This window comes from Hyla sarda, chromosome 9, assembly GCF_029499605.1.
Source record: "Hyla sarda isolate aHylSar1 chromosome 9, aHylSar1.hap1, whole genome shotgun sequence".
Classification (NCBI taxonomy): Eukaryota; Metazoa; Chordata; class Amphibia; order Anura; family Hylidae; genus Hyla; species Hyla sarda.
In genome coordinates, this window is record NC_079197.1 from 151327651 (window position 1) to 151346093 (window position 18443).

At 41.9% G+C, this 18443-nt stretch overlaps 1 protein-coding gene across 3 annotated transcripts in view; it reads left to right on the forward strand.

The window, feature by feature from the left end:
- LOC130290856 (sphingolipid delta(4)-desaturase/C4-monooxygenase DES2-like) overlaps positions 1-18443 on the forward strand; it is an 85474-nt gene that overhangs the window by 63672 nt on the left and 3359 nt on the right. For all 3 annotated transcript variants that reach the window (XM_056538994.1, XM_056538993.1, XM_056538995.1), the window contains one exon: positions 12998-13740. In XM_056538994.1, the coding sequence (XP_056394969.1) occupies positions 12998-13740 (743 nt within the window). The remainder of the gene's footprint in view (positions 1-12997; positions 13741-18443) is intronic.

Consider the following 18443-nt stretch of genomic DNA (forward strand, 5'->3'; position numbering starts at 1 on the left):
CACCAGGCTGTGTCATTCAGCAACTATATGGTCTCCTCATGCTGCCGCCACCTCCAGGCTGTGTCATTCTGACGCCATATAGTCTCCTCATATTGATGTCCCCTCCAGGCTCTGTCATTGTGCCGCTCTGCGACAGTGATTCTAGTAGCGATGACTGTAATCTGCATGTCATACTGAATAACATTATTATGTCACTAACACAGCAGTTCTACACCCCTATTGAGGCTCTCTGCAGCCCAGAAATAGCCATTTTTAATAGTGATTTGCCTCAAATAAATTCAGACCGGAACAAATTAATTGTCCGAATCGAATTTTTCAAAAATTCTCTCATGTCCAATTTTCAATTTTGAGTCTGCGCAAGGGCCCTGCACTAGATCCCAGCTCTATACATACTGTGTATTTAATAAATTGTTATAATTAATCACTTTATTGCTATTGGATATATAACTCTTTTTCTAACACTTCCTTCTACGCACCTTTGAGGACTTGTTTATATAATTTTTACTATATAATATTTTCTTGATACATTTTCAGGCCTATTTGGGGTATAGGCAACACCAGTAACCTTGGGGACGTATTCTGCTATAGTGAGCTACACTATTCTTTTTCTATTCTGCATACATTTTATGTGTGATAGATCAGTTACAGGGCCAACATTTTCTAAAATAAATTTCCAAATATGCTTAAATATGATTGGTTGTTGCTTTTGTGGCTTGAGAATTTTCCATTTGAAAATTGGAATGTATTGTGCTATTTCAGCAGAAATTTTAATATCCGTGACCTCTGGTTCCCTTTCAACCCCTGTCTAATATTTACTCAGTCTTGGACTGTACATACCAGTGTTTCCCAACCAGGGTGGCTCCTCCACACCCTGGCCTTTGGCTGTCCAGGCATGCTGGGAGTTGAAGTTTTGCCACAGCTGGAGGCACCCTAGTTGGGAAACACTGCATTACAGCAATAGTCCCCAACCATTGGCTGTCTGGGCATGCTGGGAGTTGTAGTTTTGCAACAGATGGAGGCACCCTGGTTGGGAAACACTGGTATACACCATTACCATTGTAAAGAACAGATCATTGTGGCATATGATAGCTGTACGTGGGAAGATTCCAATAAGCCGGACAACCTGAGATGTTGTCTACCTTGTTCTGGACACACGAGTGTGTCAGGTGTCATTTGTCGTCATGGTGACACCAGGTCTCAAACAAAAATGAATCAATTGTTGTCATGGTGGGGGAGAGGTGCATGTTAACACTTCACAGGTGTCATGGTAGACACTGGATATTACGTCACTATATATCGAAGTGTGAGACGTCTTTATCCGTAAGACTGGAACTGTATTTCATAAGATTATGGCCGCTATTTAATGAAATCGAGCAATACAATGCAAACCAGTTATTCTAGTAATTACATGTGGTGGCGGGGTGTGATGAGCGCAGATGTTGTTACCCTAGGGGCAGATGGCATTAACCTTTTGTATTCGTGACGCCAGGGTGTGGTTGAGCCTATAACCACCTGAAGGTATACCGCTGGATCCTAGGCTGGGCACGGGGGCAATAATTATTCCAATGCCAAGTTACGGACAACGGTAGCTTTACTGAGGGTAGACAGTAGGTAACGTCTATACAGTTCAGCCAGGGCCCAAGGAGGTGACCAGTGACCTTGCAGGTTTACTGGGACTTGTAGTTGGACGGGAGAATTTAGTGCACGCCCTGCTGGGTAGACAGATGACTTGACTTGACTGACTTGTGACTGACAGGACGGTGACTTTATCTTACTTGCACTTGACTTGTGGCTGCAGGACTTGACTGGAGGCCTCCACTACTCTGGACACACACACTAGGCACGACTGCACTGAACCTCAGCAGGAAGCAAGAGCAGAGATCAAAGAGAGAGAAGATCCACCCACGGCTTATATGGGGGAGACTAGCAGGGAGCCCATAGGTCACCCCAGGGATCACCTGGTCACTGGTAACTTCTGCTATACAGTTACCTAATAATGGACCTCCCTGCCCTGGGAGAACCATCAGGCAAATAGCTAAGACAAAAAACCCTTTCTCAAGAGGTGCTGCAGCTCCCAGAGCAGTTCATGGACCATCAGACGGATCATCATACAGATGATCTTTTTATTAGCGGATACAGAGTCACCGATAAAAACATCATCCGTTTGTTAAGACGTCTGATGGTCCATGGACTTCTTTGGAAGCCGCAGCGCCTCTTAAAAAAAAAAAAAAGGATCTCCCTGCTGGACCCGGCATTCGTTAAGAGCATCGGGTGCAGTGCGGAAGGCTTGTGACGTTACGGCCCTCCCATAGATGTCACGCCCCTCCCATAGACTTGCATTGAGGGAGCGTGGCCATGACGTCACAAGCAGGCGTGATCGTGACGTCCTGAGTCTCCGTCCCGCATCACCAGTCATCCGGCCCAGAGCGATGTTTGCTCCATGCATCGGATGTCTGGGGTGCTGCAGCCGAGATCATGGGGGTCCCCAGCGGCGGGACCCCTGCGATCAGACATCTTATCACCTATCCTTTGGATAGGAAATTAGATATCTAGGGGCAGAGTACCCCTTTAAGCTTAACAGAAACTCCATCTTATAAGTACTCCATTCAGTAAGGGTGATTCTATGCGCACAAGGTAAACGGCTAATTCATGGAATGCCAATTTTTAAAAGACCTATTATGGCTTTATTATACCTTGGGATAATACACAAGGGGTCGCCTCTGGGTGTCTTTGTTATTTTCTCTCTTGTGAAAACCATCAGACGGCCGTATTTGGCAGCCTGTACAGTGAAGGAAATGTCGGATTAACAACAACAAAAAATCCCGAAAAAGGCATTTCTAATAAGTTATGAACTGATTTGCATTTTACTCAGTGAAATAAGTATCTGTGCAGCAAGCTCCATTCCTGGTATTTTTGTAGCATTTTTCCCCTACTGAAGTGTATTGGGGTAAGTGTATGACAAGAAGCAGCAGTTGGGTTTCTTACATGCAGTAGTACCACGATTCACAGTTTCTCTCGGACGTAGTTCTAGCAGCACATCCTAGTATTCAGAAGTATTGGAATGGAATAGTGTATAATTGAGAATACATCTTCATATTGCATCAAGTTTTCACCTATAGTCAAGGTATAATAGTTGCTGGGTAAGGTGCCCCACCCTCACATTACACTAATTTAGACATTACCCAAGGGTTTAGCTATGGGCCGTATGTGTCCGGGGTGCTGCTAGCAAACTTTTTTTGAACCCTCTACTAAAGCTGCCAAGGCCCACCAAGATCAGCAATTAGAGACCCAGTTTGTGCACAGAAATGCAGATATTTTTGCAGAAAAATCTCCATCTCTGCACATATATGTATTACTTTTGAGGGGGGGGGGGGAAGTAGTCATGCAGACTTATCAACAGACCCAAATTTAGTGATCTAAAGCTTTCCATACACACTCAGTCAAATGTGTCTGGTGGTCTCCCAACTCTCCCCATGATGGCAATTGGCAGAGTTGAAGATGATTGGGTATACGGGATTTCAATGTGCCCTATCTTTTTGTTCTCAGAGATAAGCTGCTGCCTGAGCTATCTAGTAATGGCTTTTTCCACACTACACACACACAAACACACGCACGGTCAAGCTGATCATGCATGTGTATGGGGGGAATCAGGAGAAATACCGTAGCTGCAATCTGAAATGTTGAACTAGGAATCCTATGGTGATGTAAATTCAGTTAGGGGCCTGGTGTTGCGACTACAATACAGTCTTATGCAGCCTTATCTGAATGTGACCTAAAGGCCGATATCACCCTGTGCAACATAGCCAACGATCAGCTGATCATTTGTTCTGACCCTTTTAAATTGGTCACACATCTCTCCAATGTAAAAGGGCATATGAATCTGGCCAACGATGGAAGCGATCGTACATGTCACCTTTTCTATGAGTTGGTCAAGCCTTAAAGGGGTACTCCACTGCTCAGCGTTTAGAACAAACTGTTCCGAACGCTGGAGCCGGCGCCGGGAGCCGTGACTTCATAGCCCTGCCCCCTCAATGCAAGTCTATGGGAGGGGGCGTTATGGATGCCACGCCCCCTCCCATAGACTTGCATTGAGGGGGCGGGATTTGCATTGAGGGGGCGGGGTTTGTTCCAAATGCTGAGCAGCGAAGTACCCCTTTAAAATAGGCTGAATAAATGGACCTATCTACAATCAGCTCCTATTGGCGGGGATGAACTCCTTCAGATATAGAAATAGAGCCTGCCACAAAAGGATGAATTTGGGTATATATGAGGCTGAATAAGGGAAGTCCATAAAGGGGGGTAGGGAAGCTGATGACATAATAAAGCTCACGTATGGGGAGGTGTTTCTTATCTCTATGACCGGTCAAGGTACATGCTTGAGCAATTGTATAAATATAGTTAGTCTTTCCCCACATTATGTCATTGCTGCGCCTGAGATAAGGTTATGTGGCTATTGTTCTACACATTATACTTTTATATATACAATTCTTAGTAAATGTCAGGAAAGATGACATAAAGACTTGCACGACAATGTGACAGAGAAGTAGCTTGATACATATAAAAGGCCATAAATATTTGACTTTATGACCGGTCCTTTGTTCCGGTAGAGCAGTCGGGCTTCCGCTTTAATGGGCTCTTTTATATCCTGATAATTATTAGCAAACTTTATGATATTTGCAGCCATCATGATTGATCGGCATCTCTGACGAAGTAACTTATTAACTGCGGACATTTTAACGAGTGGAAAAATACTTCACTAAAATGGAAGCGACGCCGGCACTGGTAGTGTTTTATGGGGTGAATATAAAGTCTGCATAGAGGGAGCTGCACCTTCTCCTGCTCCAACATTACTGGTAAACTTGCCATTATGGACAATGGAAAGCTGAATGATGAAATCTGAGGGAGATGTAGTGCTGGTCATACTGACTGCGACCCAACTTTCCCATTAAGAGATCAAAATCAGATCAACAAAAGTGGATACTATAGGGTTGTGTTAAAATCAAGAAAAAAATAATTCGGAAACACTGCAAAGTGCGAACATAGCCTAAGGCAGTGTTTCCCAACCAGGGTGCCTCCAGTTGTTGCAAAACTACAACTCCCAGCATGCCCGGACAGCCGAAGGCATCTATTTATGTGTATACATTGTATTATTGAAGTCCAAGCCAAACAATCGCCAACCACGTAAGGTGTATGTGGTTACCCAACTCAGCAAATGATGTCAGGGGAGAGATGTATTAAACTATTGGATTTCACTTATAAGGCTATGTTCACACTATGGAGAATCTCTATGCAGATATTCTGGACCCTGCGGGGTGCGCATAGGAATGTGGGGATGAGATGTCTAATCGCGGGGGATCCAACCGCTGGGAACCCCTACGATCTGCGGCCCAGCACCCCGGCGTTCTGAACATTTATCTTTAGAATAGCAAGCAGTGCTAGGCTTTGGAGTGGCCATGGTCATCACCAGTACCATTTTAATGCATGACCTGTGGACATACCATAAGGCTGGAATTCCTCTAAGATTTTTCAGCCAACAACACCCTAAAAAACGCCCATTCTGCCGCACTGCGTTCTTTCTGTGAAAAAAAACACTGTGGCCAGATGTCAGCTGTAAAGTCAATAGGGAACTGAATAATGCCACATCCACTTGGCGTTTTTTAGTTTGGCATTTTTTTTTTTCTTTAAATCCTTTTGCCATTTTTCTGCTTTTTTGAGCTCAGTGGTAGTTTTTCAAAAACAACCTCATGTTGAGACTTTGGCCTTTTTTTCTCCCATAGAAGTCTTTGAGAGTGAAACAGCGTCACAAAAAAAGCCATGTGGGTTTTAACATTGGCTGGCGGTTTTTATAAATTTTTTTACTTTGACTAGTCATCCAAAAAAGGGACTGAGGGGAGATGAGCAAATAGATAGCCTAGTTACTGTGAAAGGCCATCCAAAAGTACACACCTGCTGGTGTTGTAGACAAATACTGTTTTAAGCGTAGTGGAGCGCATTGTCCTCCCCTCATATACGCACTAAGTATGTCAGGCAGTGAAGTGCCAGGATGTGCACAGGGGAGTAACAGAGGCCTAAATTCATCAGGCAAAGGCAGATGGGCTTGAGGTGAATCGCTGCTGTAAAAAATGCTTTTCTGTACAACACACCGCTTTCTGTCCCTTTCTCTCTGCAATAAAATGCTGATCTGACTGGCTGCAAGATGGCTGCCGATTATATAGGGCTGTGACATCACAGGGGTGGCTGGCTGCTGATAAGCTGCATGCTGCATGTGATTCAGGGTCATCCCGCCTACCTGTCTTCCCGCCTTCCTAGAGTTCCTTGCCCCATGTCCTGACATGTGGAGCCACCATCTAAGATGCCCTGGAGCCTGGACCGCACTAAATGGAGTTTAATAAAGGGATTAGTGTGACCGAATCGCAGCGATATTCGAATTCATTGCAAAGAGAATTTTTCCTGAACTTCATAATGAATTCGGATTCGTCAGATTCGATTCGCTCATCCCTAGTTACCATAAAAAATAAAAAATAAAAAAATACAGTAGGGATGGAAAAAATTGTAGGAAACAAAATTTATATTTTTTAGAATAAAATTTGTATTCATTTTCAATCAGGGACCTATTTATGTGAGCGGGCAGGAACATCAAAATGTAGCCATCAATATTAAAAATTGATAAAGGGGCCATGTAATTGTACAGGGTGGGCCATTTATATGAATACAATAAAATAAAATGGGAATGGTTGGTGATATTAACTTCCTGTTTGTGGCACATTAATATATGTGAGGGGGGAAACTTTTCAAGATGGGTGGTGACCATGGCGGCCATTTTGAAGTCGGCCATTTTGAATCCAACTTTTGTTTTTTCAATAGGAAGAGGGTCATGTGACACATCAAACTTATTGGGAATTTCACAAGAAAAACAATGATGTGCTTGGTTTTAAAGTAACTTTATTCTTTCATGAGTTATTTACAAGTTTCTGACCACTTATATAATGTGTTCAATGTGCTGCCCATTGTGTTGGATTGTCAATGCAACCCTCTTCTCCCACTCTTCACACACTGATAGCAACACCGCAGGAGAAATACTAGCACAGGCTTCCAGTATCCGTAGTTTCAGGTGCTGCACATCTCATATCTTCACAGCATAGACAATTGCCTTCAGATGACCCCAAAGATAAAAGTCTAAGGGGGTCAGATCAGGAGACCTTGGGGGCCATTCAACTGGCCTACAATGACCAATCCACTTTCCAGGAAACTGTTCATCTAGGAATGCTCGGACCTGACACCCATAATGTGGTGGTCACCATCTTGCTATGGTTGTCAGGTCCGAACATTCCTAGATGAACAGTTTCCTGGAAACTGGATTGGTCATCGTGGGCCAGTTGAATGGCCCCCAAGGTCTCCCGATCTGACCCCCTTAGACTTTTATCTTTGGGGTTATCTGAAGGCAATTGTCTATGCTGTGAAGATATGAGATGTGCAGCACCTGAAACTACGGATACTGGAAGCCTGTGCTAGCATTTCTCCTGCGGTGTATATAGTAGTATATAGCAGTGTATACGGATACTGGAAGCCTGTGCTAGCATTTCTCCTGCGTTTTATATAGTAGTATATAGCAGTGTATATGGATACTGGAAGCCTGTGCTAGCATTTCTCCTGCGGTTTATATAGTAGTATATAGCAGTGTATACGGATACTGGAAGCCTGTGCTAGCATTTCTCCTGCGGTGTTGCTATCAAAATGTCCGACTTCAAAATGGCCCCCATGGTCATCACCCATGTTGAAAAGTTTCCCCCCTCACATATACTAATGTGCCACAAACAGGAAGTTAATATCACCAACCATTCCCATTTCATTAAAGGAGTAGTCCAGTGATTCAGTGGTGAGCAACTTATCCCCTATCCTAAGGATAGGGGATAAGTTGCAGATCGCGGGGGGTCCGACCCCTGGGAGCCCCGACAGCCCGCTGGAAGGGGGCGTGTCGACCTCCGCACGAGGCGGCGGCCGACACGCCCCCTCAATACAACTCTATGGCAGAGCCGAAGCGCTGCCTTCGGCAATCTCCGGCTCTGCCATAGAGATGTATTGAGGGGGCGTGTCGGCCGCCGCCTCGTGCGGGGGTCGACACCCGCTATCTCGGCGGAGAGCCGGGGCCCCGTACAGAGAGATCGCAGGGGGCCCCAGCGGTCGGACCCCCCGCGATCTCAAACTTATCCCCTATCCTTAGGATAGGGGATAAGTTTTTCACCACTGGACTACCCCTTTAAGGTGTATCCATAGAAATGACCCACCCTGTATATTTTTTAAATTAATTTTGTGAAGATTTATATTAAGAATGCATTTTAATAATGTGTTTTATAAAGTTGGTTAGATTTTTACTACTTTTCAACTTTATTCTCTCTATTTTCAAAATTATTTAGGTACTACTCCTAGCATGGAACACTCCTGACACCTGTTGCGATCGTTCTTTATAACCTGTAGAATCGGGCGGCATGCCATATTTCTTTGCAATCTCTGCTCTTAAATGAATCTGTGATGTGAAGAGAATTTCACATCACAGCGGAGTAAAGTGCAGGGCAGGGGAGCGCTGCCGCCCACTTCTACAGATAATAAAGGACGATCGCAACAAGTGTCAGGAGTGGCACCCGCTGCGATCTGTCTCTTCCTTCAGGTACTACAGCACTACAGTCTGTTCCATGCTGGGAGTAGTACTAGTACCTATATAATGTCAAAAATAGAGAGAATAAAGTTGAAAAGTAGTAAAAACTAAACACACATTATAAAACACATTATTAAAATACATTATTAAAGGATACCTTTCATCAAAAAAACTTTTGATATATTATAGATTAATGTATGCAGAATAACTTTCCAATAGCATGTTATTAAAAAAAATATGCTTCTTTCTATTTAATTTTCCATTTTGAGGAAATGATCACTAGGGGTCTCCCTACCTGTCCTTTTTTTTTTTCTATAGATTTCAGACTTATGCTGGAGTCCTAAATCTCAGACTGCAGCTGGGACACAGACAAACACAGCACTGCTCCCTACCAGGGAGTTTGTCTGTGTCCCGGGTGCAGTCTGAGATTTAGGACTCCAGTATGAGTCTGAAATCTATAAAAAAAAAATAAAAAAAAAGGACTGGTAGGGAGACCCCTAGTGGTCATTTTCTTAAAGTGGAGAATTAAATAGAAAGAAGCATATTTTTTTAATAACATGCTATTGGAAAGTTATTCTGCATACATTAATCTATAATATATCAAAAGTTTTTTTTTTGATGAAAGGTACCCTTTAATAAAAAGTTTCACAAAATTAATTAAAAAAATATCTAAAAATATATATAATAATTATTTTTACAATTACATAAAAATTTTACTCTAAAAAATATACATATCGTTCCCTACAGTTTTTTCCATCCCTCATTATTATTATTATTATTTTTTGGTACCCAACACAATTCTAAAAAAAAAAGCCCACATGGAAACTGCCAAAGGGGCAAAATGTAATTTCCACACAAAGGTAAAAACGCTACAAAAAAAAGAAAACACACAGGGAAAATCAGTTGCATTTTTTTTCTGGCAGTTTTCTGGTGGTTTTTAACTTTAAAAAAACTTCAGAACAAAATCTCAGTGGAATCCTAGCCTAAAGGTTTAGATAGGTATAACTCATTTAGGAAGCTGTAATAGATATAGTGAAGCCAACATTGGGCATAGCCTACATATTTTTGGAGAACTGAACATTTTACAGGGAGCTATTGGATTCTGGATGATGAACAAAATGACACTTTTCCCTACTGAAAAATATTACATTTTTATTTTGTTTTGTACATTGAGACTAATAATTTATGCAAAAGTGTATCTAAATTATGGTAATTGCATTGAGTAACTTAACAAACAATGCTAATGTTATGTCGTTCATAAGGCTGATAAAATACCAGACTCAAGTTCAACCTAAATCCCTAATATACAAAAAACCCTTATGAGTTTGATGTCAGAATAAATCCCTGGATCAACGCCCCACCTCCAGAAATCTAGTAGCCGTAACTTAAAGGGGTTATCCACCATAAGGTGATTTTAGTATGTACCTGCCAGACAGTAATGGACATGCTTAGGAAGGATCTGCACTTGTCTTGGGGCTAAATGGCTATGTTGTGAGATCACCATAACACTGTGGCTAGCTTTTTGTGAACTGGTATTTCCTGTTTGACTTTTCTTTTTTTTACTACAAATCCCATAATTCCATTTTCCTCCCTCCCACACATCAGCCAACCCACCCATTGAAACATAAATGAGCTGTATCCATTCAAAAGACCTGTGGTTTTCAATCAGGGTGCCTACAGCTGTTGCATTAGTTGCCGATTGATCTCTCTCCCACCAAGCGATCGCTCCACCCATTGAATCAGACAGGCTCCCTGTCATCAGCTGACTAGTGAGTCCGGTCTCAGCCGCATTGCAACCTGGGAAAAATCTGAGACAACAGTCATTTTGTATGCTGATAATAATAAATATTGGGGTGAAAATCACAAAAGAATTGTGAGAAAACGTCACACACAGGTACAGACACTATATTATGAACTACACTAACTTTACAGCCCCTGTAGCATAGTCAAATAAAAAAAAATCCTGGAATACCCCTTTAATCTAAATGCCGTATATAAAAACTCAATGTGTCTGTGTATGTTCCAGCATAACTTCCAAAGGCTAAAGATATTAACATGAAACTTGGCACACATGTTACTTATATGTCAACAACAAACATAGGATAGGTAATTTAACCCTTACCCACCCCCATTTGCGAGAGTCAGGGTTTTTATTTAAAGTCCCATACAAGTCTATGGGAAATATATGTTACTGTATAACTTCCAAACAGCAGGAGATATTTCGATAATACTTGGTCACATGCTACTAATATGTCCACTAAAAATATAGGATACGGTAGTTAATTTAACCCTAACCTACCCCCATTCATGAGGGTCGGGGTTTTTGTTTAAAGTCCAATGCAAAATTTATGGGAAATGTATGTTCCAGCATATGTTCCAGGGATGTGAGGATTAGATATGGGGACAGGATATGAGGTCGGGATATGGGGACGGGATAAGAGGTCAGGATATGGGGATGGGATATGAGGACGGGATATGAGGGCGGGATATGGAGATGGGATATGAGGTCGGTATATGGGGACGGGATATAGGGACGGGATATGAGAACAGGATATGAGGTCGGGATATGGGGACAGGATATGAGGTCGGGATATGGGGACAGGATATGAGGTCGGGATATGGGGACAGGATATGAGGTTGGGATATGAGGTCGGGATATGGGGATGAGATATGGGGACGGGATATAAGGACAAGAGCTTCCTCCTTTGTTGCTTTTCCTCCCCTACAAGGATAAGGTAGGAAAAACCGGGTACTCAGCTAGTATATTATATATTTGATGAAAAGCATCCAGGACCCTCTTGAACTTGTTCAATAAACATCATGGGGCAGAAAGTTCCACAGTCTTACTGCTCTTACAGTATAGAATCCCCATCTGTAATGATCCCCGTCTGTGATGAAACCTTCTTTCTTCTAGACATAGATATTGTGCAAAACTACCTTACTTTTTTTTTTTTTTTTTTTATGCGTGGAACGGTAATCTCTTATTTCTGATCACATTGTTAGTTTCACTTAGATTGAAATAGAATGTGAGCAACTGTTGACAAAAAACACACCCTTATATGGATAATGTGTATACTTGCCCAAAGCCAGGAGGGAATTCTTTGTGTTGCCAGCTCCAGAGTTTACAGTAATAACTAGAAAAGCCCTGCACTGCCACACATGTTAAAGAAGAAGTATCTTGTAAAAAAAACATATCCCCTATTGAAAGCATAGGGGATAAGTTTCAGATCGCGGGTGGTCCGAGTGCTGGGGCCCCACGTGATGTCCTGTTTGGAGCCCCAACTCTCCTTCACAGCGGCACGTCACGACCCCACAGTTGCCACGTACCCTGTATATAGCTCTATGGGAGAGCCGATGATTGCCAAACGGCTCTCCCATAGAGCTATAAGGAGGGGGCGTGGCGGCCCCGGTTCGGGCGGGGGTTGCGCCGCTGTAAAGGAGAGCCGGGGCTACAAACAGGAGATCACGGGGGGGCCCCATTGCTCGGACCCCCCGTGATCTAAAACTTATCCCTTATCCTTTGGATAGAGAATAAGTTTTTTTTTTACATGATACTTCTCCATTAAACCTATCTAGTTACTCCTCCAGTTTGCTATGCATAAGATTTAATGCTCCTTAAATGTCATCAAAGGGGATGAGTAATTAACCCTGACCTTAGTTCATAATAAAGTCTTGATAAGCAGGATTCACCCTCTGTACCATCCAACCTAAAAATGTAGTTGTGATAGGCGGGGGTCAAGTGAAGTGTTGATGTAGATATTGTCAAGTTTGTGGCACAAGAAGGGTTGTGTTGGTAGTGAATGATGGATGATAAGGGCTGTAGTGGCACATTGCATCTAACCATTTAGTTAGATCAATGTTCCCACTACCCATTACTTCTAAAGCTGTAATCCATATCAGGGTCCCAGGAAAGGAGTACCTCAAAAACCAGGATTTATAGATAACAACTTGTTCTTTACTTGTGATGCAGATCTAATACACAAGGAACACACTTGTAAACTGTTCTTGATATACACTTGGTAGATGAGCAGTATCTGGTAACTTGCCACTGTCCTGAAGTTATTTTTCAGACCTATAGAATGAGACTTGAAACTGAAGACTTGAGACTTCACTAGGCTTGTGACTAGGACTTATGACTTGACTTGAGAAGTTTTTGTACTAGACTTAGGGGAAGACTCAGAGGCTTACAGGGTTTATGCCTTGGCTTCTTCCTCACAGTACTACTCTGTTCTTAATCCCTTAAAAATTGACTTTATTTTTTGCATTTTGCTTCTTTTAAATTGCATCAAACTGACTGTTCACCATTGATTATGTCACCTTATACAATGTATGTTTTTATTGCAGCTAAATATCCACAGATCAAGAATTTGATGGGACCAGACCCACAGCTTAAATGGACTGTCTCCTGCATGGTAGCTGTTCAGATACTTTGCTGTTATCTTGTCTGTGATGTCTCTTGGAAATGGCTTCTTTTCTGGTCCTATGCATTTGGAGGGGTGATCAATCATTCATTGACTCTTGCCATCCATGACATTTCTCACAATGTTGCTTTTGGTAACAAGTCAGCACGTTATAATCGTTTCTTTGGGATGTTTGCTAACCTTCCCATTGGAGTGCCTTACTCAACATCCTTCAAGAAATACCACATTGACCACCACCGATATCTCGGGGGAGATGGCTTGGACGTGGACATCCCTACAGATTTTGAGGGGCGCTTCTTCTGTACTCCTACACGCAAGATTATTTGGATCATTATACAACCACTTCTTTATGTCTTAAGACCACTATATGTTAATCCTAAACCCATTACACATATGGAGGTTATCAATGCACTAGTTCAGTTTTCCTTTGATTTGGCCATATACTCATTGTGGGGATTGAAGCCTATTGTGTACTTACTAGCTGGATCCCTACTGTCCATGGGTTTCCATCCAATATCTGGACATTTTATTGCTGAGCACTACATGTTTTTAAAAGGTTATGAAACCTATTCTTACTATGGACCTCTCAACCTGTTAACCTTCAATGTTGGCTACCACATGGAACATCATGACTTTCCAAGTATACCTGGCAGCAAACTTCCAGAGGTAAGACTATATCCATTATGCTGCTGTAGAACTGCATATTGCCTTCTTCTGCTAAAGGTGCCCATACACATTATGGAAAAGTCAGACAAACTGGCTGATTTTGGTAACAGTCTTATAGAGGTGTTCTGACTCTCTACCATGGCAGATGTTGGTCCAATAAAGGATTGGGCATTTTGTAATTTAACATAATTAATAATTTGTTCAAAACAGTAGATAAGCTGCTAACAGAGTCATCTGGTAGAGGCTTATATCCCTATTTGGCTGTTGAATGGGTATGGACACCTTAAGTGGTGCATCTTTGATTGTTTTGGAGACTAAGGGTCTATTCACACGGTAGAATTTCCGCTTGCAGAAATTCAGAAGTGTGAATGGGAGTGCGGAATCCCATAGAAGTCTATGGGCTATAGTTTGAGGCGGAATTCCGCAAGAGGAAATCCTGTCGTGTGAATAGACCCTAAGGGCCATACGTCATGTCAATTGTCATGGAAAAATATCTGTTGGGGGGAAAAAAAAACACAAAGAATACATAACACAGGGCCAATGAGTGTCGATCTTGTAGGTGAGCACTCATTCACAGAGCCTATTTACATGCTAAACTATTGCACAGGGAAGGACATCCAAACAATGGATGGATCATTCATGTGGCCTTTTGCCTCATTCCTTCTTTGCGCACACATCCCCTATGACACGACAAACAATTTTTAACAGGGCAAAGTGAAACGGTCAACCAACGGATCTGTTCAGATGATAATCACTCTGTGTAATAGAGCCATAAACAATAGGTTGTTCATCATCTTTTTTATCCTACACTAAATTGCCCACAAAATGCATGTAGGTCCCTAGAACCTTTTGTTTGACCAAATTAAAGTGGTTGTCTGGGCAAAAGTAAAATTTGCTTCCAGGCTGGGGGTTGTATAAATATAATAAACATACTATACTGACCTGATCCAACCCTCCGCAGCTGCAACACCAAAGTTCACAGCCCTCTGTTGGTCTCCACTTCTTTCTTTTTTTCTTTTTTATCAGAAAATTTTTATTGAACATTTAGTTTTTTTTTTACAAACAAACAACAAAACAAAACAAAACCACAACCCCCCCCCTGCAAAATAGAAAAATAGTTCAAGAAAATGCATGATCTGTTCATACATTGCATAGATATAGTACAACCAGGACATACTAAACAAAAACAAGTTATCTACAAAGATAAAAAAAATAAAATAAAAAAAAGAGTGGGTCACCACTCCAGACAGTCGGCAAAAGGTGTGGGCGAGGACATCTACAAGGGGTTACAGAAAAAGTACGGTCCCACTCAGAAGCTCAAAGAGAATACCACTGCCGTAAAACACACAACAGTACTAAACTAACACAGGATTATAGGACACGCAAGACAGAAGCAACACAGGAAAACGGCAAAAAAGAAAGACAGACAGACTATGTTGGTCTCCACTTCTACCGATTTGTGTGCTGTACCACCGATGCAGCTGTGTCTTTTGTCTTTTGCAAAGTTTTTTGAAACTTTCATAACACCTTTTTTTATTTTTATGCTGGGCTCACACATAGTATTTTGGTTAAGATTTTGCTTGGAATTTTTAACCAAAACCAGGAGTGGGACTGATTCAGAGAAAAAAATGGAATGATTTGCACCCTATTCTGACCAATATACCATGTGTGAACCCAGCCTAAGGCAATGTTCAGACTCTCTGGCGGGAACTATTCTGAGGGTGGCCAACACCCGCTGTAGGACCGCGCAGACATTGCTATCCCCATAGATGGCAATGCATTCAGCACAGATTCCACTGAGAGAATGAACAAGATCAAACTTATGGCGGTGGAAATTTTGTCACTGAAATTCCGTAATGTGAACTGTGCAGCAGAATGCCATTGACAGCAATTGGACTCTGCGGCACTGGAATTTCCGAGTGTAATTTATAATTGGAATTACGCTTAGAAATTTCTCTATCTGAACCCCGCCATACGACAAACTGGTTTCTGAGCCTTGTTTTCAACCTTATTTTTATTTGTTTTTGTTGTTACACACTGATTTTTAGTAGTTTTTTTTTCCTTTGGGCCTTAATTTCAGTTGTTTACTTCTCAAAATGGGGCTCAAAAACCAGTGTGTGAACATAGACTTATAGTAAATTCAACCATGGTGAAAGAAAGTGTATGGTGTTAGGTCATACATTCCATAACATAAACTACATATGTAAGCATAAGAGAAGAGAGTAGGAATTTACAGAATGAGGAAAGATAAGTAGTTTAGAAAGACTGCACCATGCCGGAATTCTGACTGTGTCCTTTATGATGTGGTTAGATAATGTGTTACAAAACGATCAATCACATGATGAATGCAAAGTCCGATCTACCTGTCCTACCTGAAAGTTTAGCTGAACTTTGGAACATGGTCTCCTGCCCCCAGCAATCTCTTCTGTGCTTGCGGCTGTAAGGTTGGAGTTGTCTACATTAATCTGATGTGGCAGTTCAGTCCCAACTCTCTCTCTAACTTTCTCTGACCCATAGCTGTAGTGAGGTACTCACTTTTACAGCTCATGAAAACCCCAAATCCCCAATATATTATATGATTTGGGGAGCCACATCATCTGCTGGTGTTGGTCACTGTGCTTCATTAAGTCCAGGTTCAACGCATCCCTCTACCAGGAGATTTCGGAGCACTTCATGCTTCCTTTCCTTTTAAGTTGCATTAATGAACTACAACTGACTTTTGCACAATATTCACATTTTTCGAGTTTCACCTGTATATAGATTTAGATATTTCAATAAAACTTGGTACACATGTTACCTACGTGTCAACAAAAAATATGGTAGAGTTAAATCAACAGTAACCCACCTCCATTTGCAAGGGTGGGGGATTTTCGCTGAAGTCCTATGCAAATCTATGGGACTTCCGGTAGATATGAGGTTGGTATATAAGCTCAGGATATGAGAATGGGACATAAGGACAGGATATGAGGTCAGTAATGAGGAAGGATATGAGGTCAGGACATGAGGACTGGATATGGGGACAGGATATGAAGACGGGATATGAGGTCAGGAAATAAGGACGGATTGTGAGGACAGGATATGAGGCTGCGATATAAGGACTGCATATAAGGTTGGGATATAAGGACGGAATATGAAAACAGGATATGCAGTCAGGATATGAGGATGGGATATGAGGTCGGGATGTGAGGTCGAGATATGAGGACTGGATATATGGACAGAATATGAGGACGGAATATGAGGTCATGGATAAGGACGGCATATGAATACGGGATATGAGTACGAGAGGATCAATGTTATTTTTCCTTTCCCACAAGGTTTATGTAGGAAGACCGGGAAACGCCAGGTACTCTGCTAGCGTAATTATAAAGTGTAAACACTACTTGACAGACTGTTACATTAATTAAAGACAGTTTTAATACTATGTCAGAATTTATTATGTTCCCTTTGCCTGTACTTTATATAATAACCACCTCTACTACTGGGCAACTCCTGCCCAAAATAAGCAATACACAAACTATATTTTACAATATATTTATTACAGGTTTTTTTTTTATTCTAAGCAGTAGTTAGTAAGTTCCTGCTGATGCTCGCAACTAAAAAAAAGTGGTGTCATCACTTCTCTCCAACCAGAAAACTGCTGGGCAATCATATAAACTCTTGCAAAAAGAGTTTGGCTATAATAATAATAATGCTGAACTTTGGAACATGGTCTCCTGCCCCCAGCAACCTCTTCTGTGCTTGCGGCTGTAAGGTTGGAGTTGTCTACATTAATCTGATGTGGCAGTTCAGTCCCAACTCTCTCTCTAACTTTCTCTGACCCATAGCTGTAGTGAGGTACTCACTTTTACAGCTCATGAAAACCCCAAATCCCCAATATATTATATGATTTGGGGAGCCATATCATCTGCTGGTGTTGGTCACTGTGCTTCATTAAGTCCAGGTTCAACACATCCCTCTACCAGGAGATTTCGGAGCACTTCATGCTTCCTTTCCTTTTAAGTTGCATTAATGAACTACAACTGACTTTTGCACAATATTCCCATTTTTCGAGTTTCACCTGTATATAGATTTAGATATTTCAATAAAACTTAGTACACATGTTACCTACGTGTCAACAAAAATATGGTAGAGTTAAATCAACAGTAACCCACCTCCATTTGCAAGGGTGGGGGATTTTCTCTGAAGTCCTATGCAAATCTATGGGACTTCCGGTATATCTCCTGATCTCTTTACTCTCAGATTGCAGAGATTGCCTGGGACTTCTAAAATCCTGCCGACTGTCCAACAGGCAGGTGCAGAGAACAGTTAGTGAGGGAACAGGATATGAGGTCGGGATATAAGGACGGGATATGGGGTCGGGATATGGGGGCAGAAAAAGAGATTGGGATATGAAGATGTGATATAAAAGCTGGATATGAGTACAGGATATGAGGTCGGGATATGAGGATAGGATATATGGTTGGGGATATGAGGACGGAATATGAGGTCGGGATATGAGGATGAGATATAAGGGCAGGATATGAGGACGAGATATGAGGACGGGACATGAGGACGGGACATGAGGACGGGACATGAGGATGGGTTATGAGGATGGGCTATGAGGATAGGTTATAAGAACAAGATATGAGGTTGGTATATAAGCTCAGGATATGAGAATGGGACATAAGGACAGGATATGAGGTCAGTAATGAGGAAGGATATGA